Below are 27,061 nucleotides of genomic sequence, written 5' to 3'. Positions count from 1 at the left end.
ATTGTCATACAATAACCGTGTCCAAGTTTCATTGTCATACAATAACCGTGTCCAAGTTTCTTTGTCATACAGTAACCGTGTCCAAGTGTCATTGTCAAACAATAACCGTGTCCATGTTTCACTGTTGTTATTCTGCATCATTTAGCAGAATGATTGCCATTGGTCATTAGACAGACAGCTTCACACTGAAAAATCTCATTAATTCCCTTGATTATTATCGGATTTCAAATAGACATTGCAGGTAGCTTGATATTGATTGGACCAATTAACTCCCTTAATAATTATTGTAGTGAAACCAACTATTGGTGGTGCTCTATAGTTTTGAACTTTGCATAGGGTTTGATTTGTAATAAATTTTGTACAGAGTATACAGCTTGGCCTTACTTAAGATGTGCAGCTTTCTAAAAACTGCTAGCTCCACATGGTCATTTACCCTTCCTCAACTTCAGAGATAAATTGTAAAATACAAAGAGCTGTTAACATCTTTTACATTTTATATTTTTGGTAAATTAATTCACTGATTTCAGAAGCTGGTATTGTGTAGCCTGGAAAAATTTATTTCTCAATTTGAATTACTGCTAAAGATGATAATTCAGGCTGATTTTTTTAACACAAGGAAGCAAATGTAAACAATTTCACCTTAACCTTGCTACTCTCCCAGAATTTCATATTTGTAGAGTAACCCCATAAAGAACACATTAATTATTTATTGTATGTTTTAATGTTTTTGGTATGGCCAAAATAAGTGGCAAGCATCAATGTCATTTTGAATAATTCATCTGTATTTTCCCCGATAGAACTGTATTTATTAGTGTCAATGTGCCTCATAAGCCCAGCCCCCATCCCTACCCCTTTTGATAAAAAGCGAGCTATTTTAAAAATGAACATTGCATTTTTTTTATCATCATAGCAACCTAGGTTATACTGAAAGACAGGAACATGAAATTTGCCACAGTTATTCCTGAGATGTAAACAATAAAGTTTTTAGATTGAAAAGGAATTGAACAGATGAGGTTCATGGAGGTCAAAGGTTAAAATATTTACTTATTGTTCTGACATTAGAATATGGAAAAAAGTGATAGTGCATTGTCACCATTTATTTCTTTAAAAATATCATTACAAATGAATGAAAATAAACTTTTTCACTATATATTCCTTTGCTTAAATGCAAGTTGAATTCATTCCTGCATTCTAAGACTTCTAATTTCCCCCATTATTAAGGTCATTACACATGTAATACTACCTCAAGGCATATTGTGTAAGCAAAAGAAGCATAATTAACTTATTTTCATGCATAATATCAATGTTAGTGTAGCATTTTATTCAGAACATTATACATGATGTTCTAAAACTAAGAAAACTGTTTGCATTTTGAGGGTCATGCTCTTCAGTATTGTATTTTGCAGGGGTTTGAATTTAAATATAATTTTCCCCATTTTCGTCATTGTTTATACTGGTTATTTAAAACAAATCATGCTTATCTTAGATATTGTCAAAGAACATTTTATTCCCTTTCAACTAGTGGTTAGAGCATCTGCCTCATATTCCAGAGGTCACAGGTTCGAACACTGGCCAAGTCATATAAGATACTTATTAAAATGGTACTAATAATTGCCCGGATCTACCAACCCTTATGATTTTGCTTAAGTCTTTCAACAATGATCCTTAAAGTACTGACTTACATAATAAAATTAAAAAATACGGAAATATAATTGTTGCGGTAAAATCTGCATACTGTAGTAAATCACTTTTCATGGTGGACCAATTTTCATGGTTTTCTTTGTTACCCCAAACCACGAACCTAAATCCCCAATGAAAATTGAGCCACGTATGATGATGACCCTTCCACGTTTTCTTAGTGTTTTATTCCTAGAGATTAACATAACTGGTAGTATTTAATAAATCAAGGTCAATACTGTAATCTGGTAATTAAATATTTGCTTTTACATGCGTTTGTTTTTTTTATTTTTTTTATAACTTTTGAAACAAGAATTATAAATCATTGTTATTGTTTCAATGCACACTTTCGATAAAGTATCTGATAGCTGTAATTTTACACTCCCTGCCTTAAATTGATATGCGAAATATGTAAGGATAGAGAGAAAATAGAGAAAAAGCATAAGGTATTCAAACAATAGTAATACTGAAAATGAAATATATAAAAAAATAACTATATGAAAATTAAATTTAATACTTATTCAAATCGATCCTTCATTTGAGAACAACTGTTTTTGAAACCTTTAAATCCATCGGAAAGCACATTTCTTTTTATCCATTCATTTTTAATCCAAAAGAACAACAATCATGTAAAATACTATAACTATTTTTTGAAACTTGAAACACTATTATTTATGAAACACTAAGTATATACACTAATTACAGCAGAGTATTCAAGCTCACACTTCAGATTTTCTGACAAAACCACTATATCATCATTGTCTCAATCGAGTCTCATTGTACTCACAAATGTTTTTCAGGTATTTAATCCCAAATTGCTGAATTAAACAACTCCATCTATCTCAAAACCACTGGTAATTAGGTCTTTCACTCATTGTCGCGTGATCTGCAATTATCCATTCAGCATGAATTGGCTTGATTAATGTGATTGCAAGGGGTACTAATATTGTGCATTGTGTGGACCAGTAACAGCTTTTACCGTAATGGCATACATGACCTGTTTAGCAATAACTCATGAAACTGTGGCTTTAATTATTCTTTAATAACCGATTGGCATAGTGTTGTTGGCTGCGTTGGCTTCCTTTGATGTTGAGCACTCAAACGAAAACATGGCGAAAGTGATTAATCTTGACAGGTGTTTTCTTTGTGCTTATAGAGATGGAAGTACTTTTATACTATTTTTGGCTGCATCGGCTTTGACAGGTTTTATTCACTTGGTCAAAAACACAGTGTAAATATTGAACTTGCCAGGTATTTAATTTGTGCTCATACAGGTGGTAAAAACATTGCTTTAAACATTAAAGAAACCACCGTTTTCTGTTGGCATAGTTTTATTCTTTTGTATTCTTTAGTTTGGGTATTTGTAGAGGTTAAACCATGAAATCAAATACCTACTAATATGCAAACATTGACAGGCAGAACTACGATTTTAAGTATTCAAGAAAATGCCTTGTTTTTACAAAACGACGAAAATTGAGCCCAATGAAATTAAATGATAATACTGTAATTGGCCATGTTTGCTTTGGATCAGGATTTCAGATTAGCTTTAGTGATCTTAGTCAGAGAACTAGATAAACTTTATAGTAGTACCTCAGATGTTTCAAACTATGCATATATTTCAGTGCTAAGCATCAGCATGATCAAATTGTCAATTATATAATTTTTTAAAATGATATCCAGCTTCCGATACATGTTAATAGCGAAAGATAAAAAATAAACCTCTTAAAAAAGCTTTAACAATCAGTACATTAGAATAAAAGGAATATTTAGATTGTTCTGCAAAAAAGCAAGAAGTGACACAGTTATATTTATTGGACATCAAGTGTCGATTTGAGTATGTCACATGCCATTATGTAAATACATTCAGTAGCCTAGTTGCGAGGGTTGAATCAAACCATATTCATTTTGTTTGTTCATTGTGTTGGCCTACTGGGATTACATTTTAATGAGTTAGGTATTTACATTTTCAAAGCAAAGTAAAAACGTATTTACCGGTACACTGATATAAAATGTCCAATGCAATAATGCATAAACAAACAATAATCAAGTCAGTGCGGCGGCACGATTTACCCAAATACACCCAGATATACCCAAATACTGCCCAAATATACCCAAATACTGCCCAAATACACCCATATACAGCCCAAATACACCCAAATACTGTCCAGAAACAAGCACATGATACATTTACAGCTAAAGAAATTTTAAATTTATGGCAAAGTTAAGTTCTGGATTACACCTTCGACATTTAGATACAATTTGCTAGATACAATTATACACAAATCTAAATTAGGCAGAAACATTACGGAAACAAAATTTAATAAATTACTTTCCAAACAAGTTTATACCATTTCTTTTTAATAATCATGCACGGCAACCTCGAGATAAGTATATATGTTGTTTTTGATTTTTTAAATATAAGTTTGCCAAAATAAATGGATTTAGAACTTACCTCATGCATCTTGAGATGTCTTGGAGTTGTAGGTCAGCTAATAAATGGGTCATGCACTTTTTAGTGTTTATACCTGTTCAGTATGCAGGTCTGATACGCGAGTATATATCATATTTAATTTTAACAAAAAATGATATCCAGCTTCCGATACATGTTAATAGCGATAGGAAAAAAAAAGCCTCTTAAAAAAGCTTTAAGAATCAGTACTGTCGAATAAAAGGAATATTTAGATTGTTCTGAATAAAATCAAGAAGGAACACAATTATGTTTTTTTTGGACATCACATGTCGATTTGAGTGTGTCACATGGCGGGAGATATGATTGCCATCATGTGAAATGAAGAAAACAATTCCAAGAGTTGCTTCTTGTTGAGAGATAGCAACAAGCCATTGAACTGAAAAGGCTTTAGAACTGAAGGTGTATGTGTACTTGACACACTATTTAGATGAACATAATGTTTACCGTTGATGCATCAGTTTGGAACAAAGGGGCTTGCATCGGTGCTTACAGTTTAACTAGCAGTCATACACATGTATCTGTTATATTAGTACATGTACAACAGGTAAATTGTAAGCACCAATATGAGTCCCTGTGGTTTGGAATAACGAACGTTTTAAATACACATTTTCCAACTTACCAGCAGCAGTACATGATATTGTGTTGCACCTTACGGAAAAGTGGTCAAACTTACAGGAAAAAATCGGTTGCCCCACTGAGACAATCTTGTTAGGGTTGGCAAGTCTGGCTGCCTTGCTTGGCGTCGAGTGTTAAGAGGTTCGTGTTAGGATAATGTTATCATGTGGGACATTATGCTACATGCCTGCGGCATGATGGCACAATGCTAGACGTCTCAGTAATCTGCCACACTGCTGCAATATGTCTGAATAATTGGTTAAGTTATGTTATACAAATCCAAACCAAATTCCCTTTCTTTTGTTGCTGTTATAGGGTTTAACGCCATTTTTCAGCACAAGATAGGCTATACATGGCGGCCAATATTAATGGTGGAGGAAGAACTCGGGAAATCCCTGGAGAGAGCCACCAACCCACGAGAAGCTACCAGCAAGCTTTCTCACATATCCACACTGGCTGAGTCCAAAACTCGAACCTACGCAGACAGAGGTGAGATGGCAGTGATCCGTGACGGAGAGTGCTTTAAACCACTCGGCCACTCGGGGGCCCCTACCCTCCTTTCTTTTGTGATATGATTGATGTGTGTAGTATGAATCACATAGTATACAGGTTGGCCTTACTTAAGATGTGCATCTTCAAAAACACTGCTAGCTTTGCTCAGTCATTTTCACTTCCTTTTCTTCAGAGGTAAATTGTTTTTTAAAAAAAAAAGCAGATAACTTCTTTCTTATATTTTATATGCTTGTTAATTCATTCTTTGCACTTTCAAACACTGACATTTCCATGTCTGGCAATATTGTTTCCCAATTATAATAGCTGCTAAGGGAGCAGTCATTTTTGTTAGCTGTTTGCTTAGATCATGCACAATTTCCACAAGTACAATATCCAAAGAAATTGCAGCCAATAAGCATGAAAAAACATGTAGGTACACCAACATTCTCTCCATCGTGCATGTTACAAATGTAAATAACTTCACCTTGCTCCATCCACTCTCTTATAGGTTCCTAACATATGTAGAGTGTCCCCATTACAGTCAGCTTGAAAATAAGTAGTTCAGTTAACTCCCTCATTCACCAATAGTTGTTCTTAAATCTGATGAAAGTATTTAGCCTGCTTCATAGATAAGGGAACAGTCATATCCAGTTTCTGTTTAATAATAAACATTTGTATTGTAATTTTCAGTGTGGAAAGTTTGAGGGATTGGATTGTGCTTGATCCAAAATGGTTGATTGATGCCCTGAAGTCCCTCATCACTGCCGAGACATTTGTTCTTAACAACTACCCTGCAGTCCGGAGCATGTGGTTTGAATTCAAGGAGAACGGAAAACTTACCTCTCAACTGATAGGTGTGTATGTTTCTAACTTGTTTACAAACACCTGGTCCCCTTGTAATGTAATACATTCCTACATTAAGCGTTGGTAAATTGTTTGCAGTATTTGTATTTAGTCATTAATAGCTGGAGGCTGATGTCACTACATTCATGCGTATAAGTGATATCATACTACATGTGATGTACTCTGAGATTTTTGACAATGGAAATTACAGTCCAAATATTACTACCCCACACATGGAGTGGGGTCTTGCAGACTATTTTTATAGTCCCCTATTCTACACATAGAGTGCAGTTTTTCTGACTGTTTCTGTTTATAATACCTTCTATTACAGATAGAGTGCAGTTTTCCAGACTATTTTTAAAGTGCCTTTATTACACATAGAGTGCAGTTTTCCAGATTATTTATGTTTATAATACCCTATATTACACATAGAGTGGAGTTTCCCAGACAATTTTTATAATGCCCTATATTACACAGAGTGGAGTTTCCCAGACAATTTTTATAATGCTCTATATTACACATAGAGCGCAGTTTTCCAGACAAGTTTTATAGTGCTCTATATTACACACAGAGTGCACTTTTCAAGACTATTTCTGTTTATAATACCCTATTGAAATGTGATTGGGTCTGTGGAAAGACAAGATTGTTGTACCTTATGGAAATATGTCACACAAGTGAATGATGTGATTGTTATATTTTAGTTCCAGTCAATATTACACTTCCTTTCAGTCATCAATATTACACTCCGAATATGGTAGTGCATATCACATTAGTCCTATCCATCCAGCCTGCAACCATGGTAACTCAGTTAGTACAGATTCAGACTTGAACTCCAAGGGTCGCAGGTTCAGTATTCCAATACTGTGTTAAAAGTCATGTTAAAAAATAATTTATCTCTTTATGCTCTGTATTGAAACATGGACAACATTATTGACATCAACTGAACTTATGTTGTAATGTTATTTTGCATCAATATTTACCCTAGAGTTATTTCCCTTTTATATCAATTAGGATGTATAGGCAAGACAAGTTACCGTTAAATGGTACCGGTATTTTGTTTATAAGCATATATATCAATATTAAGTTTACCACTTCTTTCTTAGACACAATTGTATGTACAGTCATGAAATTTAATAGTTGTATTTGTCATGGAGGATGCTACAAATCACCAACAGGTATAGTCATGAGATTTGATGTTTGTATTTATCATGGAGGCTGCTACACATCACAGATAGGTGTAGTCATGAGATTTGATGGTTGTATTTGTCATGGAGGATGCTACACATTACAGACAGATGTAGTCATGAAATTTGATGGTTGTATTTATCATGGAGGATACTACCAATCACAGACAGGTATAGTCATGAGATTTGATGTTTGTATTTGTCATGGAGGCTGCTACACATCACAGATAGGTGTAGTCATGAGATTTGATGGTTGTATTTATCATGGAGGATACTGCCAATCACAGACAGATGTAGTCATGAGATTTGATGGTTGTATTTATCGTGGAGGATGCTACATATCACAGATAGGTGTAGTCATAAGATTTGATGGTTGTCTTTATCATGGAGGATACTACATATCACAGACAGATGTAGTCATGAGACTTGATGGTTGTATTTATCAAGGAGGATACTACCAATCACAGACAGGTGTAGTCATGAAATTTGATGGTTGTATTTATCAAGGACTGTCCAGGTGCAGAAGAAGTCAAGGTCACATACACTGGTGATTTAACGAAATTTTAATGAACGTTTTGGTCAAAAGTTTAGTTAAATCTCACTAAAGTGTAGGTGATATTTGTTTGTGAACTTGCCAAATTTTCAATGAAATCTCAGAAATGTTTTGACCAAAACTTTGAATGAATTATCAATGAAAGGTCAGTCACAGTTTCAGTCGGACCCAAGGTTGACAGGGGTGTGTCAGCCTCTTACGGTATCCATCCCTATGCTTAGTTGCTTTGGAGAGCATGTCAACTGTAGCATACCTCAAGCATCATTGCTTTAGACAGCATGTCAGCTGTAGCATGCCTCAATCATCATTGCCTTGGACACCATGTCAGCTGTAGCATGCCTCAATCATCATTGCCTTGGACACCATGTAAGCAATATGCACTATATAACAAATAAACACAGTGTGCTGTTTTATTTGCTTTACTATTTTTATGAGAAACAGTATCTCTTTCTATATGCAATCTGGAGAAAAGATAAACACCCTGCCTTTCATCATAACAATAAACACACACATAAACATAATACACCATACACAAATATACATGTAAGCATAAATACACCATATACCAATAAACACACTGTGTTGTTTTATTGACTTGAATATATTTATGAGATATAATATCTATTTCTAGATGCCATCTGGACAAAAGATAAACACCCAGACTTCCATCATAACAACACACAAACACACACACACATAAACATAATACACCATACACAAATATACATGTAAGCATAAATACACCATATACCAATAAACACAACGTGTTGTTTTATTGGCTTGAATATCTTTATGAGATACAATATCTATTTATAGATGCCATCTGGACAAAAGAGAAACACCCAGACTTCCATCACAACAAGGAGATTATTTTACAACTCATGGAAAAGTTAAACATTTTGGCCAGACCAAGGTTTTACAGTCCAGATGCAAAAGAAGTCAAGGTCAGTTAATTCAAACAAGTATATTTTGTGAGCTCTTTTTCACCAGTGGCTAATTGAAGTTATAAAGCAAGCAGTGTTCTTGGAAAGGACTCTGTTGGGACTTAATAAAGTCGTAGATGGAGTCTTGGAAAGGACTCTGTTGGGACTTAATACAGTCATAGATGGAGTCTTGGAAAGGCTTTATCCTATATCCTGTTTTCCTGCAAGGCTAAGTTTTAACTTGCATACACATAATACACACCATCATGTACATAACTGACACACATAATACACACCATCATGTACATAACTGGTACACACTTACTTGCATGCACATAATACACACCATCATGTACATAACTGATACACACCTACTTGCATACACATAATACACACCATCATGTACATAACTGAGAAACATAATACACACCATCATCTACATAACTGATACACACCTACTTGCATACACATAACATACACCATCATGTACATAACTGATACACATAAAACACACCATCATATACATAACTTCGTACACTCCTACTTGCATACACATAATACACACCATCATGTACATAACTGATACACACCTACTTGCATACACATAATACACACCATCATGTACATAACTGATACACATAATACACACCATCATGTACATAACTGATACACACCATCATGTACATAACTGGTACACACCTACTTGCATACACATAATACACACCATCATGTACATAACTGATACAGCAGCAGAGAGGGTGAACAGACCATAGAATTCCGACAAAACAAATAAAACAAACAAATAAAATCATCTCGTAGAAAGGTCCAGATTTTTACAAATGAACTTTTCCTTGAGATGTTTTATTTCTGTAATGGCCGATTATACTAATGAAACCCCAGTTGGAAATAGTAGCTGAAAAAATAAAGTACTCTACGTGTTTATTTATTCTTGTTTATTTTTTTGACGACCAACGTTGGTAGGTACCCTCTCTGCTGCTATTAATTTACCACCATACCAAGTTTGATGAATATTTTTCAACGCGTTCTCGCTGTCGTTTTTCCTCATCTGTTTCATCTTTATTTGTTTCATCTTTATTTGTTCTATGTTTCATGTAATATTCAAGTTCTGATGGTGGTTTTTCTATTTTTGGATTTATGTTCTTTTTGTGTTTATAATATATCATCAAACTTCTGTATCGATCTCCACCGCAATTTTTGCAAATCTCATATAATCCTCTAACGCCGTTGTTACAACCAACACAACTTCGTGGACCAGCATGAGGGTTTTTCTTTATAAGATAATTATGTTTCTTGCAATATTCTCCACGGCATTTTTTATCACGTTTGTTAGTGGTTCCCTGACGCAGCCACGCACAGTTGTTCATTATATGAACGATATCTTTTTAATTAAATTTACGCAAATATTTTATCAAGACCCACACGATATCTTGTTCTTGGATCATGTAAATTTATTGTCATAAATCCATGCGGAGTAGCTTGCGCTCGTGAGAAGAAATTTTTGAATTTAATTATATCCATGTCACCACCACACCAAGTTTGATGAATATTTCTAAGTGTGTGTGTGTCCACGCCATTAAACACAACTAAAATGTTGCAGTTGTCTCTAATCACCTTCGGAATTTGTGTGTATCGTTGAGTAACATAGATCACGTCTGTATTTTTATGTCTCCCTCGGGAAAATATTCTGGCTGGATTTGATTGTTTATCTAGCATCACATCGTCGTATACAACTAAATTATTAATAAATCCGTCTATGGAATCTACGGATGGTGCTTCATCAATATCGGTTATAAACTCTATAACATCATTACCTTCATCCAGTAATCGCGCGTTTTCATTGAAATCTTTAAGTACATCATAACATCGTTGATCATCAGCGGATGGTGCTACTAAATACAATTTATCCCATTTCAACCATCTCATTATCAGATTAAGTAATAACTGCGTCTTACCTGATCCAGATGGTCCTATGATAATCATTCTGATTGAATTTGGTAACACAGGGTGGTGTTTAACTGGCTCTCGTTTTCTTGTTGCTGAGAAATCAGTTATATCCATATATATATTATGTCATGAATTTATATTGCTTACGTTGTAGAGTTAAAACTCCAACTACTGATTTAGCTACGGTTACAACAAAAAATAAAAAAATAGCGTATGGTGTAAAATGTTCTGTGTGCGGCAAAAAGAAATTTTCGTTTTTACCTAATAAGCAGGGCGGTGATATTGCTAATTTGATGTCAAAGTTTCCAGGTGTTCCATGGGCTAAATACAGCGGAGAAAAACATCTACCAGAATATAATTATTGCGGTCCTGGTACTAGACTTGATATCAGGCTCGATAATCAAGATCAACCAAAACCAGGCGAGGAACCAATAAACGCTATTGATCGAGCTTGTCATGCTCATGATGTAGCTTATAAAAGTCAAAATCTACAAGATAGACATATTGCAGATGTGAAATTAATTCACGTGTTAAATTCCATAAAAAATAAAAATATTAGAGAATCATTAGCTAATTGGTTAGTAAGATCCTCGATGAAAGGTAAATTAGCGCTTGGGGCTGGTAATTAATAATGGAATTGATTTATTATTCACCAAGAGGATACTGGAGATGCAAAGCAGCAATTGGTAAACTTGCTGATACAGCAGCGGTTAAACATTCTACTGCTAAAACGTGGTTATCCAAACAGGCACTATGGCAAATTTATCTACCACCACCGAAACGAATTCAGTACGCGTATTTCGATGTCAGTGTTCCTAATGAAGTTCATCAAGCTGATATTCTGTTTTTACCGCATGATACTGTACGTAGAAAAACATACAAATACGCGTTAACCGTAGTTGATGTTGCAAGTAGATATAAAGAAGCAGAGCCGCTATCAGTGAAAACATCATCTGAAGTAGCCGATGCATTTGAACGAATTTATCAACGAGGACTCGGACCACAAGGTGGTCTGCGATGGCCACAGCTGCTACACGTTGATCCTGGTAAGGAATTTCTTGGTCCAGTATCATCGTTGATGAAACGACATAATACCAAAATACGACGAGGTCATACTGCAATTCATCGTGATCAGGCAATTGTTGAGCAATTTAATCGAACACTTGCTGAGCGGTTATTTGGATATCAATACGTGAGGGAATTTATTCAGGATAAAAGATCTCGCGAGTGGGTTGCAAGATTACCAAGCATTATAGCTGCATTAAATAATGAGATCACACGAACAACCAACATGAAACCCATTAATGCAATTACAAAAAAAAATATAACAACACAACAAAAAGATGTTGAAAAACAAAAAATATTGGGTGATGTTACAGTCAGATATCTATATGAGCCTGGTGAACTTGAAGGTGGTAGCGCGAGAGCGACTGATCCTATTTAGAGTGTTACCACACACAAAATATCTACCGTGACAAGATCCTCAGGTAGACCTGCAATCTACAGATTAGATTCGGCTGCTCCTCAACGTGGATTTGTACGTGAACAACTACAAATAATTCCCACGGATACACAACTACCGCCAAAATCACTTCAGTGATTTCGATCACTTAACTAGCACTAGCGCCTCTACGTCGATTACACTCAAGACAGGTCAACATGATATTTTCTCGTATATGACCGCGACTATTATCTTTTCTATCTACGGTAAATTGTCTTGAATCATTACTCGAATACCGCCATAACATTATACAATTACAACTGGCACAATGATTATTCTGCTGCTGTTTTAACTCAATAATAAATTCAACATCAAGATCAAAGTTACGTTTATTTTTTTTGTCAGATTGTTTGTATCCGATTAATTTTTTTCTTATTATATCATCATCGATGATGTTAAATTTATCAACGATTTCAGGAATTATAATTCTACGTAATTGAGATATTTTTCTGACCCTCGATACCGCCAAATAAACTAAATTTGACCACTCGATACGATCGTCTACAATCCAGACTCGTGTATCAGAAATAGTTAATCCCTGAGACGAGTGGATCGTCATAGCGTATCCCAACACCCATGGAGATTTGTCAGCGTGTATTGCATCTTCGACCACACTGATATGAACAGCGACAATATCATTTAATACGAGATTCTGTTTTTCAGTCTGTCCTGGAATATCAACATTAATATTCTGTTTTCGTGTATCTGATGGTCTATAACACAACGGTACGGGTAATTCTGAATATTTTTCTTTATGCAGCTGAAATAACTGTTGTTGTAAAGCATCTCTGATTATTTTTCTACTTGCTACGATCAAATCGGTGGGTCTCCATAAATCTAAAAAATCACCCATTGATGTCTCTGAGATCACTCCACGTATTATTTCACACTGAATTTTGTTTGATTGTAATCTGATTAATTTTTTAAACTCCTTTAAATTTGCATCAAGAGCTCTATGATCATCATCTATTTCTTCATAATAATCAACGAAATTTTTTAACCAATCTTGTGGAGATGGTCCAACAAAAGGCGGCGGTTGACCATGATCGCCACACATTATTATAGCGGTATTTTTCGTCAACAACCAATCAAGAAACGTTTTTAATGTATCCAATGACACCGTACATATCTCGTCCCAAATAATTATTCTAGGTATATATTTTTCTCCCATTCGTTCAGGAGTCAATGTATCCCCGCGCCACCGAAATAAACTATGATACGTGCACGATTGTACTTGCCGCTGTTTCATCTCGCGTGCGAGTCTATGTGTGGGTGTCAGCACGATAATATCTGAATTTCTAAAAACATTAATCGCTCGAGTCGTTTTGCCGCATCCATCAGGTCCATTGAGATATACTGTCTTATATCTGGTTATTGGATCACTCAACGATGGTGCTTTCGACATTTCTGATATTTTATTACCCTTACGATAAAAATCTCTCATTGGAACATCTGCTGTTCCTGTATAATTGTGTAATAGTTCCTTTTTTATTCTCCACGAACCCCATCGTTCATCATTACTTGTAAATTTCATAACAGGTTCTAAATATTTACTTGAAAAATAAAACGAGTCTGTTGCGACTCTGACTGCGGTCTCAGGAAATCTATTAATCATCGATAATAAATTTATAGAAACATAAGCCAACATGGAAGATCTTAGATGAGTATACTGTGGGGAGACATCATTTATGTAACTAACGATCGTACCTAATTTTGTTCCGTCGGATAAATAAACACTTTCTCGATTTACAAATATATTTCTCGCTGTTGTATCAGCAATTATAAAATCGTACTCGGCATCATCTAAAATTAATCGTGCGTGATGTCTTTTATAATCATATGCACCACCTTGAGTAAATTTACTTATAATTTTTTCTACCGAGATCTTTTGCGGTTTTGAGTTTATTAGGAATATCATCTTCGGAAACATCAGGATATTTTTCCTTAAACTCGCTAATAACTTCAGAATCTGACATGGGCAACCAAACTTCGGTCTGTGCATGATATGATATAATCGCCTCACTGACCACCAACGATGTCAGTATCTCACAATCTAGCATATATCGTAATAAAACTATAGGTGCCCAACGTTTTTCACAAAAATGTCTACCAAACCAAACATAACAAATCTTGTGAAGATTTTCGTTAAACTCGAATGATTCAATACAGGCGAATCCAGTCAGATCAAAATCAGGTAATGGTCCATTAATTGCCACTCGCGTCATCTCGTTTGTAGGGTGACCAAATCTTTTAAAGTATACAGAACAATCTCCGTATCCTAGAAAACTTACCGGATAACATGCAACCATATCAACCGAAATAACATCATTGTAATTATATTTGGTATTCCATAATCCGCCGTGTCCGTATTCGACGCAACTTGCGCGTACGTCCTCGAGTAAATCAAATCGTGTTGGTTTCCATGAATTTTTTTCTCTAGCAAAATGAGCCGCAACAGATGGAACGGTAAAACAATTAGTTAGTAATTTTTCAGTATTTTCCGCGTGCTTGCACTCTAAAAACATCTCCGCGAGATTTTTCATTTCGTCATGGAGAGATTCTGTTCGATATATTTCACCGTTTGGTCTAACAAACTGATCAAATTCAGCTTCCTCATTACTTTTAAATAACCATACCGATACAGGATCGTTTTTACTTATTTCGTTAATAAAATCAAACATACCTCCCCCAGAATTATCTGGGGGGTAAAATCTAACAGTTCGATCACGTGGAAATATTGTTACTGCACTAGTCCATGCGTGCGCGCTATGATCGATAATATTTATTGGAGCTCCTTTCGATTTATATTTAGATTCGTACAGTACCTCTCCCGTTATTGTCGCTACGGTTATTGGAAATTTTAATAGTTTTCCTAGTTCAGCAACATCTTTTATTGTAGCACCGGTATCCTTAACTGAATCAGCCCACGAGTTTATTTTTTCACGCCTTAAATCAGTTAATCCATTTCCACGCATCGCGTTTGTAAAGTGTTCTATTACTCGTTCGGCTACACAATTTAACCTTGAAAATTTCATCGGCGCTAGTTTATCAACGTTGGGTTTTTTATTTATCTCATAGATTCCATAAATAACCGCTGTTACAGGATACGCTCACTCATAATACGGTTTGTCAATACCCGTCAGTAGACCCGGTCTGGAATTCTTACTTAATATGACAGTTTTATTATTGCCAAGGACAGGATCATATTTGTCACGGATAATCCAACTACCTGTTTCTGTTAATACAATAAATTTTACTCTGAAGAAATATTTTTGATTACCCTCGTATTCAGCGATGTAGTTAATGATAGTTGCCGCTCGCTTGTCGTTCATTGTGGCGTCCGTGACAAAGTCAGTGTTGCATATAATCTTGAACGTTGACCATGTATGAGATGCACCATCCGTGTAAAATTCCTTCTTGGCGTCGTGAATTTTCGAGATCAGACTTTTATTTTTTGGATCAACCAAATCTCGCACTGGCAAGTCTGGAGATAGTCTGTCGAGGTTGAATTTATATTTAACAGGCCTAGTTTGGGATAATCTCTCAAACTCGTTCATATAATTAAAACAAATATTTAAAATAAAAAATATTATATATGCAATGTCTCAATGCAGATGGTTGATGATCGGCTCAGTAAATCGATGCAACAAATCCTGCAGAAAGGAATTTTGTTGGATGCACTCACAAAACATACGACGAGGAAGTCTAGGACCAATACCATGTCTGCGGTGTGGTATTGGAGTGTGAGGAAAAACAGGATTATGTGGAAAGTGCGGTGGAAAACGGTTCAGAGAACTTAAAAGATATTATGACAAAAAAAATAATAACGGTGAAAACGCTATAAAATCCGTGGAGGATTATATATCAAGATTTCAGACAAACAATGATTTAAACAAATAATAGTATTATAATGGAGCAAAATAAATTTGTCCCACATCCTGTCATTAAGAATTACGAATCAGATATTAATGGTGTCATCAGACAATGCAAGTTGAAGAGACCAGTTGGTTGTATTAATAATCAAGGTTATCTAAGGTTCACATGCGAGGCGGGAAAGAAACATTATTTCTGTCATCGTTTCATTTACGAGTGTCACAAGGGTTTGATCAAAGACGGTCTTGTTATTGATCATATTGACGGGGATCGTCAGAACAACTCCCTGCACAACCTTCGAGTTGTCACACGAAGCGTGAACTCTGCATGTGATAATACAGGAAGATGTAAGACAATCGGAAAGAGGGCGGTAATTTCCACAAACACAGAAACTGGTGAAGAAATAATATTTCAGTCTATGCATGCTGCTGCAAAATATTTTGATATTGACCCGCGTGTGGTAAAATACGTCGCAGAAAATATAACCAGATCTACTTTCTCGAAAAAATATAAACAAAAAATCACCTTTCAGTATCAATAATTATCATCACCACATTGAATTATATCATTATTTGAGGGGATTCAGTACTGTCTGATCGTATACTACTGAATTTTTGATTATATAAAAGGGAGATTACTTTGTAATATATAGTTTTCTTCGTAAATTTTTGATTTTTTATGATCGTAATTAGTCAGTTTAACTAATTACGTCGTAATTAATTACTCGTAGAAGTATTATTTATGGTTTTTAAATATTTCCCATCATGCAACATTACGAGAAATCATGATAATGTTATTGATCTGCAAGGAAGCTGTAATATAGGTACAGAACAGAAACCGTTGTTATGGTATAAATCGATCTGCAGGTGTATTCATGCCGCTTAGGACTGCTGTCATTATTGATTCGCAGTCTGCTTAGGAAAAACGCTGTTTTATATTCAGAAACTGTTGTTATAATACAGAAACTGTTGTTATAATACAGAAACTGTTATTATTCAGAAACAGCTGTTTTAGTGTAAATATTGGTTCCTTAGCTATATATTAACTTCCGAAACATATGTTCGTAACAAGGTTCGATAGCTCAATCAGTATGGTATTGGACTGTGACGCTCGCGGTCCAGGATCGAATCCCCATGGCTGACAATTTGTCGGTGGTGCGCATAATTGCGATTTTTATAATAATGGGGGAACCGTAAAACCCCCCGCTCAGCAAAATTCAACCATCATATTGAATGGTGGTTGATACATATTTTCGTATCACCCACTGGATTAATTATTGTGGGTGGGATTTTGCTGAGCGTATATGTTTGTACTGTCCTTCATTCATTGAATGTTATGTGTATATCCTCAAAACTTGGTAGATTGCGGTGGCAAGCTACGAGTTTAATGAGGATTGTGCCGTCCTCCCTCTTGGGCCTTCTAGACCGTTGTTTGGCGGGTTAGGGGCTCTCGTAGAGGGAATATTTGCCTAATGAACTTGGTAGATTGCGGTGGCAAGCTACGAGTTCTTGGTTGTGCTGTCCTTGAAACATCCCGACGAACTCGCTAAAGACTCGATAGGGGTTCTAGGGATAATTTTTGTTTTATTTTAAAGATTTATATATTATATAATGAACCATGAAAATATCAATGATGTAATTGTTGCTATTAAAAAATTGAAAAAAGATGGAATTAATATATCCGATGAACTAAATCCTGAAAAAATAGTTTCTGATTTTGAGATTTTACAAGAACGTAAAAACCAGGGAACACACACACTATCATCTGAATACAAGCTCATGAAACGGATTCAGGCGGCAATGTTTCAGTCGCTAGCTACCGTAGAAGATAATCAGGTGAAGGAATTCATTCCTCTCTCTGCCGCCGTAGAAAGAATTAAATCGCTATTATCCCACGAGTACGAAGAAAACGATTAGTACTCGTATAAGACAATTAAGAAAAATTATGTCAGCGAGTAACTTCGTTACTGATGAAACGATCCAAAGTAACCCCGTCACTGATGAAACGATCCAGAGTGATAATGAAAATGAAAGTTTTGGTAACTGGGGTCCCTGTCAACGCTGACCACGTGTGGGCTAGAATTAAATTTTCAGAAAAAAAAAATATTTTTTTTTGCAAGGTTGATTAATTTGTACCAAACACACAATCTGATTAATTTGTACCAGTAATAATAAAATATTTTTTTATTTATTTTTTTTAAGTTGATCGAATTTGAGTCTGAAATCCTCGTGTATAAAAACACTCCATTACATAATAATTAAGATTTCACATACAGATTTATCACAAGTTCTTCTCCACGTATGTCAATTAAGCGATTAAGGTGGTCTGTGAGTTTAAAATTTATTCGTGTTAATATATTACTGTGACATTGCAAATACACAGGATTAGTTGGTTCTTGCACGATTAAACTTCCAGGGGAAACTTGTGGTGTGAACGTGTACAAGATGTATCCTTGTTGAGCCTGATTTGATCTTCCGAGATCTATTTGATAGCTGCCATCGATTACGTCACAAACCAGATTGACCGCGACCGTCGGCGTTATATTAACGATTCCCGGAGATACGTGTCTTCCGCCGCCATGTGGATCATTATCATATCTAAGAACAGTTGGAGGTGGTGCTATTTTTCTCCACGCATCGAGTATTTTAGGAAAAAACTCATCAATGACATCATTGACAGATTTTCTTAATTTATCCGGATTATAATCAGGAAACTTAAACGTTGCAATGTCAGCTTCGGATATTTTGTACTTGTCTGCGAAGGATTTTTTTTATACTGCTTGATGACTTAAGAACCGAATCTCTAATTCTGTTATAGATAACTTCAGAAGAATTAACTATATAATTTAAAACTTCTATGTACCTAATAATATTATCGCGCGCAGATGTCAAATCAGATAAATACTCTTGAAAACTATCACGTAAATTATTTACGTGTATTTCATGCTCTGAGTTTATTGAAGCAAATATAGAATCAATATTCAAAGTAACAATACGTCTATTAAGATTATTAAAAGGAGCTCTAGGATTATATACAGGTATATACCTCTGTTTTGGTTTTTCTTCTATGTAATCTGACCAATTAAATTTCATTTTAATATCATGATGAAGACTGTTCTCTGACGTAAAATCACCCCTCGTTGGTTCTGGTGGTTCTTCATACACCGGGGGGATTTCAGGCCATCCTAGCACGGATCTTATCGTGGACTGATAAATATCAACGGCATAATCGGGAGAATGTATTTCAACCGTCGAGGACGGGGTCGGTTCATGAACATTAATTTATATTTTTGCTTCTTTTCCCGTTATTGATTTTATTCTACGTTGAAATTCCTCATTGATCTCTTCCATCTCGTAACTGCCAGTTGGTATTCCAACAACAACCCAGTCAGGTGTTCCATCGGGTTTATTTTTACTAGCAAACACAAGCGAATTATTTGCTGGTGTACCATTAAATGATTTTGATCTGATATTTGGCCAGTTGTAATATACTCGTAATTGCGCTAGTGTTATTTCTTTTACTGGAATTGCAGTAGGAAAATTAACACTAAATTCAGGATTAGACGAACTTACCGAGATCATCGTTATCTTTGGCGGAGTTGTGTTGGTCACGATCTGCTGGAGTAATTCTGTCATTATTAATACTTGTATCTTTAATACCGATACCTTCGTCGTATATTTTGGTCATCATTGAAAATTCGAAATCAGATATAATTCCATCACTGAGACTCGCTGATAACAACGAGGATAATTTCGAGTATGCTACCGTCGCTGTGTGTAATTTTATTATGTAATCGGATAATTTTTCGTTCGTGCAAGTACATATTTTTTTTTGCGATGATATTAAGCACACCTGCAATAGTTGTTGCTGCTGAAATACAAATAGTTACAGCTACTGGTGCCATCATTGTCAACACTGATAATATTACACCGGTTCCAGCAACAACAGCGGATACTGAATAAACAATCACGTCGACGATAACTAATCGTCGTCGATATTTTTTTACTTTTACTGTATATTGTTCGACTTGATCTTTTAGCGCCGCCTGCCATTCACGTGCTTGATTGTACCTGTATTGTGCACCGTCCATATATATTTTTATGCAGTAACCAATTGAGGTGTTTCAGCTACAAATTCCAAACACCACCAGTAAGATGTTGCGGTTAATTTCTTATCAGCTGCTTCCAGAATAAAAATTTCTTCGGTTCCGCTATTTAATATAATAGATACAACCCCGGAAAACCTGTCGGTGGAATGACGCCATGGAAACGTTGTAAATATTTCAAATTTTGCAGCACTAAACACAGACAGCCTATACACGCCAGTGACTGTTGCGGTATATTTGATAGTATTATTTTGTTTGGACCATGTTGCAAATCCCGATGATACCGTGCATACGATGTTTGTGATATGCCCGGGAGTTATTCCAGCTGGAATTTTAATCAGACTGGTTTTGTTGACAATCTCAGGAATTCCCGCTACGATGTTTTGCTGTGTTTGTTTGATCGTGGCTAGGTTAGTTTTGATATCAGAAAGTTTTATGTCGATGACGGGAGGAGTTCCAAAGAACTTATCCGTGGCATCATCGGTTTTTTGAAAATTTCTTCGAAGTCTTGTAAAAGCGCCCACGTGAACATCATACTCGGCCCGCAGCGTGGATAGTTTTCCATCCACGTTGTCGACGTATCTTTTTGTTGCTGCGTCTTCGTCAGATGTTGGATCTCTTAAAACTACTATTTTATTTCCGTTCATGCTGAGTTCACCCGTCATTGTGTCACCGGTGTTTCTCACGCGATTAGCAACACTTTTTGCAATTTCATCTCTAATTGTTGCAAACGATATACTTGAATCTCTGATTCTACCACCGTCAGTAAACACGGGAATATTATCCGTAACTGCACCAAGTACTCGCCGAACTATATCATTCCATTTGATATTACTCGTTTTTAGTTTACCATATCGATCTTGAAAAATAACAACCTCATCTGGGTCAACTCCAGCCAGGTTCATGATATCAGCAAGGTCATCTTTAGTCACATACTTCGACAGATCAACGTCGGATTTTATTTTCTTTCTAGTAGAAGATCTTCCGTAAATGTCAACCATTATAATAAGACCTGTTGTTTAAAACGCTTTACGCGCAACGAATCGGTTACTTGTGTAATCATGCACAACTTTATGTGGTGGTTTGGATGATTTTGATATAGCGTTAAGTACATTAATTACTTCACGGCCGCATATTGGCGGATCTGTCATTGTTTGTGAGGGTAGCGTTGAATACCAAACTTTACAACCAAAGGTTGTTGCGTGAAGTGGTGCGACATACTTGATAAATTCAACGGGTGGAGCTAACCCATACGAATCAAAATAAACGATTCCACGTGGATCAACCGTGTATGATACCCAATGAGTACCGGGTCCTGAATTCGAGTCTAGATTACTAATACCTGTTTCGAGTTTGTTTGGTTGTTTCGGTAATTGATCTCGCATAAAAACACCTCTAAAGGCTTTTATTTTTAATTTTTTAGCAGCATCAAGTAAATCAAAATTTGATGCTGGAACGTCTAACGAAGTGATCCTGGAAGCCTTAGGCCTCTCCCCCAACGAGATCCTGGCAATCTTAAGCCGCGTCCCTTTTTTTGTATCCATTTCCTGTTGCTTTATTTAGAGCCATTCCAGCAGCTGTTCCAACAGCACCTAACGCGGCTGCTTTTGCTACGGCTGGAGCAGCAGCAGCTATTAATGCCGGAATAGCCGCAAGAAGTGGAAAAATACCACCTGTTTTTACCATGTCTTTGATGGCGCTCGGAGAGAGATGAAATTGAACTCCAGTTTTTGATTCTAGGGCTTTATTGAAATGTTTAATCTGATTATTTGTCAACGATAATTTGTTTGGACCACCACCAATCTGATCTCGTTTTAGTGATATTTTAGTTCCGCATTTGTTGGCGGTTTTTGATTGAAGCTTTTTTACCTGACCGGGAGTCAGAGTAACATTAACATGACTATACGACATTTTTATATAAATAATATTTTTCTGAATAATTAAAGATTTTCCACTGGTGCATCAACGACTCTCATTCGACCACTACCACCTTCAAGTAACATGGCTTTATCGCTAAGTATGACCGCGATTGCTCTGTAGAAGGCACCACCACCTGGCGGGTTAGTAACATGAGCTCGAAAGTGTATATCAACGACAGATTGTTTTGATAGATCAAGATGTTCTAATGAAAAATAATAAATCGGATATAAAGTTCTGAAATCATGTTGTGATATTTGCAACCCAGTATCAACATTTTGATCACGTCCCATAAATGACATCAAACGATGATATGCACGCGCTACATGATTTTGATTAAAATTTAACAATATATCCTCAGCCGGTTCTTGATGTCCATTTATCCGCAAGGAAACGTCATTAACTCCAAGGTTATCAAATATCATATGTGAACGTTCTTGATTATTTATCCGGTTATTATTTTGCAGCGCAATAAAAATATGTCGTGGTGCAGAAACGTCCTGTTGTGATGCTATATTCCATGTAAATAAACCATTAATATTGCTTTGAGCAGCATCTGTGGTTACTGTTAACCATGATAGCAATGATTTACCGCCTTGATCCATAAAAGAGAGTAATTTTTGTTCCTCAGTAATTGATGGTGTCATTACTGGCATCCACAATGAAAGTTTTGTTATATCTACTTTTACCAGCATCAGCAGCACCAGCACCTCGCCAGATTGCATCATTATCATCACCTTTTCTTACGAGCACAATTGTGTGTTTAGCTCCAAAGATTACCTTTCTAACATTTCTGCAAAATCCAAAGATATGAGATAATGGAATTGCACATGAGAAATTTTTATTATCTCCTGACAGCGCTGCTCGGCGTGTTGCAAATCCCAGGTTGTAAGTCGCACTAACACTTTTTATAATATCAAAAGCAGCACCCGGTCTGTCTTCGTGTTCAAAATCAGCTGGTTGTGGATCAGATGCAGTATTTTGTGGTGTCCGTATTTTAGTATACTGAACATAATCAGCGTTGTCAGTAATATCCTTGGCAAACATCATTGTTGGACCGGCTGATCTTGTAAAGTCGTCAGAATATCTCGCTAGACCAATTATTGTTGTAGCAACATCAACATCCTTCTGAATCGATTCAATATTTTTTCCATCAATCATGTATGTGGCGCTATCAAACAACGCCATAATCCCGTTGTTGACAAAACCAACTCGTGCATTGGCACCATATGCCGTATCATCCTCCTTTACAAGTCTACCTTCTACTTCAATAAACGCCTCAGCGGGCAAGAAATATCTACTTGTATCATGAACCTGTAATTCGATTCTCCCCCGCAGATTTGGTTGTATTGCGTCATAAAAATGAAACTGATAATCACGTATAGATTCATACTTAAGGACAGGTGCCTCCATATCAAATGCTGGGTCTGATTCGCGCTTGAACATTTTTATTATAATTACCATTTTTCCAAATGGTGATCATCGTCGACGAAGACCGCTTCCTGCTATTAAATTTGCTGTTATATTTTTTTCCGCTTCTTCAGATAATTCCGCTAGTTTTTGATTTGCAGCTTGATTTATTATTTTACTGACATCTGCAGGCATCACCTCAGTACTTGGTAATTTTACCGGTTGTTGTTTTCGTCGCAATAATCGTGCTAGTCTTTCTTTGATCGCCGAGAACGCCTTACCAGCAACATTGACAATTGCACCAGGAGCTTTATCACGAACAATATCAATAGCCTTCATCGATAATTGTTTTGCAACAGGTGCTACTTTTGGAGCTATCCAAATAATCCCTGAATAACATCGCCAAGTCCATCTCCGTAAGTAGCTCTATAGATTGGTAATCGTGAGTTTACCGCTCTGACCTGTGCAGGTTTGCGATGATTATTATGTATTATCATCTTATTTTTATTTACCATTTATGTAACAACTAGTCATCAACAAGTTCATCGATAAGTTCTCGGTAAACTCCGATATCCATGATACCACCTTGAAATAATCGCCGACAAATATCAACTGCTTCATTAATTATTTCTGGTGAATTATTTCCGGCACGTTTTCCTCCCATGAAAACTTCTAACCGTGACACGTCATTGATGATATTATCAGGACATAAACCAGATCCTGTTTTAGGTTCATCTTGAGGTGTTTTAAATACTGGTGGTTGCATTACCGGAGTAAGTACTTCAGTGGTGACCGGGGGTGTTTTAGGTGAGTCACTTCCTCGAAATCCAGGTGGTGTATCTACCGGTGTAAATGTTATTTCCGACGTAGGAATTTTACGTAAGGGTAAAGGAATTTTCTTCCAGGAGGGTGATCTTTTTTCTGTTGATTTTTTAAGTGACTCTTTAGCCCTTTTAATTTCCGACTTCAACCTTTGCTGCGGCGAAGAAGATTGCTGTTGTTCTATTTGTTGCAGAGGTGGAGGAAGCTGATACTGGGAGAATTCTTCTTGTTCTAGTTGTTTCAGTCTCTCTCTATAAAGTCTTTTTACTTCTCTATCAAGATTTTCGTATTCTAGACCTCTAGCTTGTTTTTTGTTGTAATATACGCGATATATCCATTTAATGAAATTATCATCATTTGTTTTTTCATGACGGGGTTTTAAAATACTAGATTTATCAGATATATTTTTTAATATCATCTCAGGTAATTTCTCTCTTTCAGTATTTCTAATAACATCAACAACCCCTTCGTTAAATCTTGCAATTAATTCTAAGTTTTCTCCTGCTGGTTTGGATACGTGTTCTTTTTGAACGTCGGCGACTTCAGTACGAAGTTTTCCAATTTCTTCAGGTATTTCCTCAACAACAGGTGGAGGTTGAGCTGCAGCTATATTAGTTGGAAGATCTTGTAAAATCTTCTTTGCCTGTTTAGTTCTTCTTGCTATTTTTTCAGTCTGCGCTGCAGTTTGTTTTGATACCGGAAGAAGATCTTCTTTGATGACAGTTGTAACTTTCTCAGTAGCTGCAGTGACGGGCTTAAATAGTTTTTTAGTTTCTTCTTCGTACTCAACTTGTGCTTCTTGCTGCGCTTGCAGATTTTTTCTGAATGAGTCTCTGACAGGAAGAAATTTTTTAATTGCTTCTAATCGTTCTCGAGCTATTCTTGCAGTATGAGATTCCGAATGTACCATTTTATTATAACATAATGATTTAATTAATATCAGCAGAAGGGGTGTAAATTTAATTAGAAAGATATAGTTCATATAATGAACAACTGTGCGTGGCTGCGTCAGGGAACCACTAACAAATGTGATAAAAAATGCCGTGGAGAATATTGCAAGAAACATAATTATCTTATAAAGAAAAACCCTCATGCTGGTCCACGAAGTTGTGTTGGTTGTAACAACGGCGTTAGAAGATTATATCAGATTTGCAAAAATTGCGGTGGAGATCGATACAGAAGTTTGATGATATATTATAAACACAAAAAGAACATAAATCCAAAAATAGAAAAACCACCATCAGAACTTGAATATTACATGAAACAAAGAACAAATAAAGATGAAACAAATAAAGATGAAACAGATGAGGAAAAACGACAGCGAGAACGCGTTGAAAAATATTCATCAAACTTGGTATGGTGGTAAATTAATAGCAGCAGAGAGGGTACCTACCAACGTTGGTCGTCAAAAAAATAAACAAGAATAAATAAACACGTAGAGTACTTTATTTTTTCAGCTACTATTTCCAACTGGGGTTTCATTAGTATAATCGGCCATTACAGAAATAAAACATCTCAAGGAAAAGTTCATTTGTAAAAATCTGGACCTTTCTACGAGATGATTTTATTTGTTTGTTTTATTTGTTTTGTCGGAATTCTATGGTCTGTTCACCCTGTCTGCTGCTGATACACACCTACTTGCATACACATATTATACACCATCATGTACAAAACTGATACACACCTACTTGCATACACATAATACACACCATCATGTACATAACTGAGAAACATAATACACACCATCATGTACATAACTGATATACATAATACACACCATCATGTACATAACTGATACACACCTACTTGCATACACATATTACACACCATCATGTAAATAACTGATACACACCTACTTGCATACACATATTACACACCATCATGTAAATAACTGATACACACTTACTTGCATACACATAATACACACCATCATGTACATAACTGGTACACACTTACTTGCATACACATAATACACACCATCATGTGAATAACTGATACACACCTACTTGCATGCACATAATACACACCATCATGTACATAACTGATACACACCTACTTGCATACACATAATACACACCATCATGTAAATAACTGATACACACCTGTTTGCATGCAACACCGTTCCAGTGGCCTAGTGGTTAGAGCATCTGCCTCGGATGTGAGAGGCTGTGGGTTCGATCCCCGGTCGAGTCATGCCAGAGACTTTAAAAATGGTACTAACAGCTGCCTCGCTTGGCGTTCAGCATTAAGAGGTAGTGTTAGGACTGGTCGGCCTGGTGTCAGGATAATGTGACTGGGTGGGACATCATGCTACATGTCTGCGGCATGATGCCCCAGTGCTAGACATCACTATAAACTGCCACATTGCAGACATCGTAGCAATATGACTGAAAAATTGTTAAAACTACGTTAAAAATCAAAATCACATCACATCACATCACTTGCATGCACATAATACACACCATCATGTACATAACTGATACACACCTACTTGCATACACATAATACACACCATCATGTACATAACTGATACACACCTACTTGCATACACATAATACACACCATCATGTACATAACTGATACATACCTACTTGCATACACATAATACACACCATCATGTACATAACTGATACACACCTACTTGCATACACATAATGCACCTCCATGCATAGAAATAACACACTTTCAACCGTACAAATAATACACATCTT

The 27,061-nt window shown here is 36.0% G+C and overlaps 1 protein-coding gene across 1 annotated transcript in view; it reads left to right on the top strand.

The window, feature by feature from the left end:
- Positions 1-27,061, top strand: part of LOC149789652 (uncharacterized) — a 77,435-nt gene that overhangs the window by 35,197 nt on the left and 15,177 nt on the right. Inside the window, exons 10-11 of the mRNA XM_089971673.1 lie at positions 5,945-6,108; positions 8,651-8,778. Coding sequence (XP_089827799.1) covers positions 5,945-6,108; positions 8,651-8,778 — 292 coding nt within the window. The remainder of the gene's footprint in view (positions 1-5,944; positions 6,109-8,650; positions 8,779-27,061) is intronic.

The sequence above is a fragment of the Sinohyriopsis cumingii genome, chromosome 10 (assembly GCF_028554795.1).
Source record: "Sinohyriopsis cumingii isolate HCF-2022 chromosome 10, ASM2855479v2, whole genome shotgun sequence".
In the NCBI taxonomy this organism is placed as follows: Eukaryota; Metazoa; Mollusca; class Bivalvia; order Unionida; family Unionidae; genus Sinohyriopsis; species Sinohyriopsis cumingii.
This window is presented reverse-complemented; position numbering and strand designations above follow the sequence as displayed.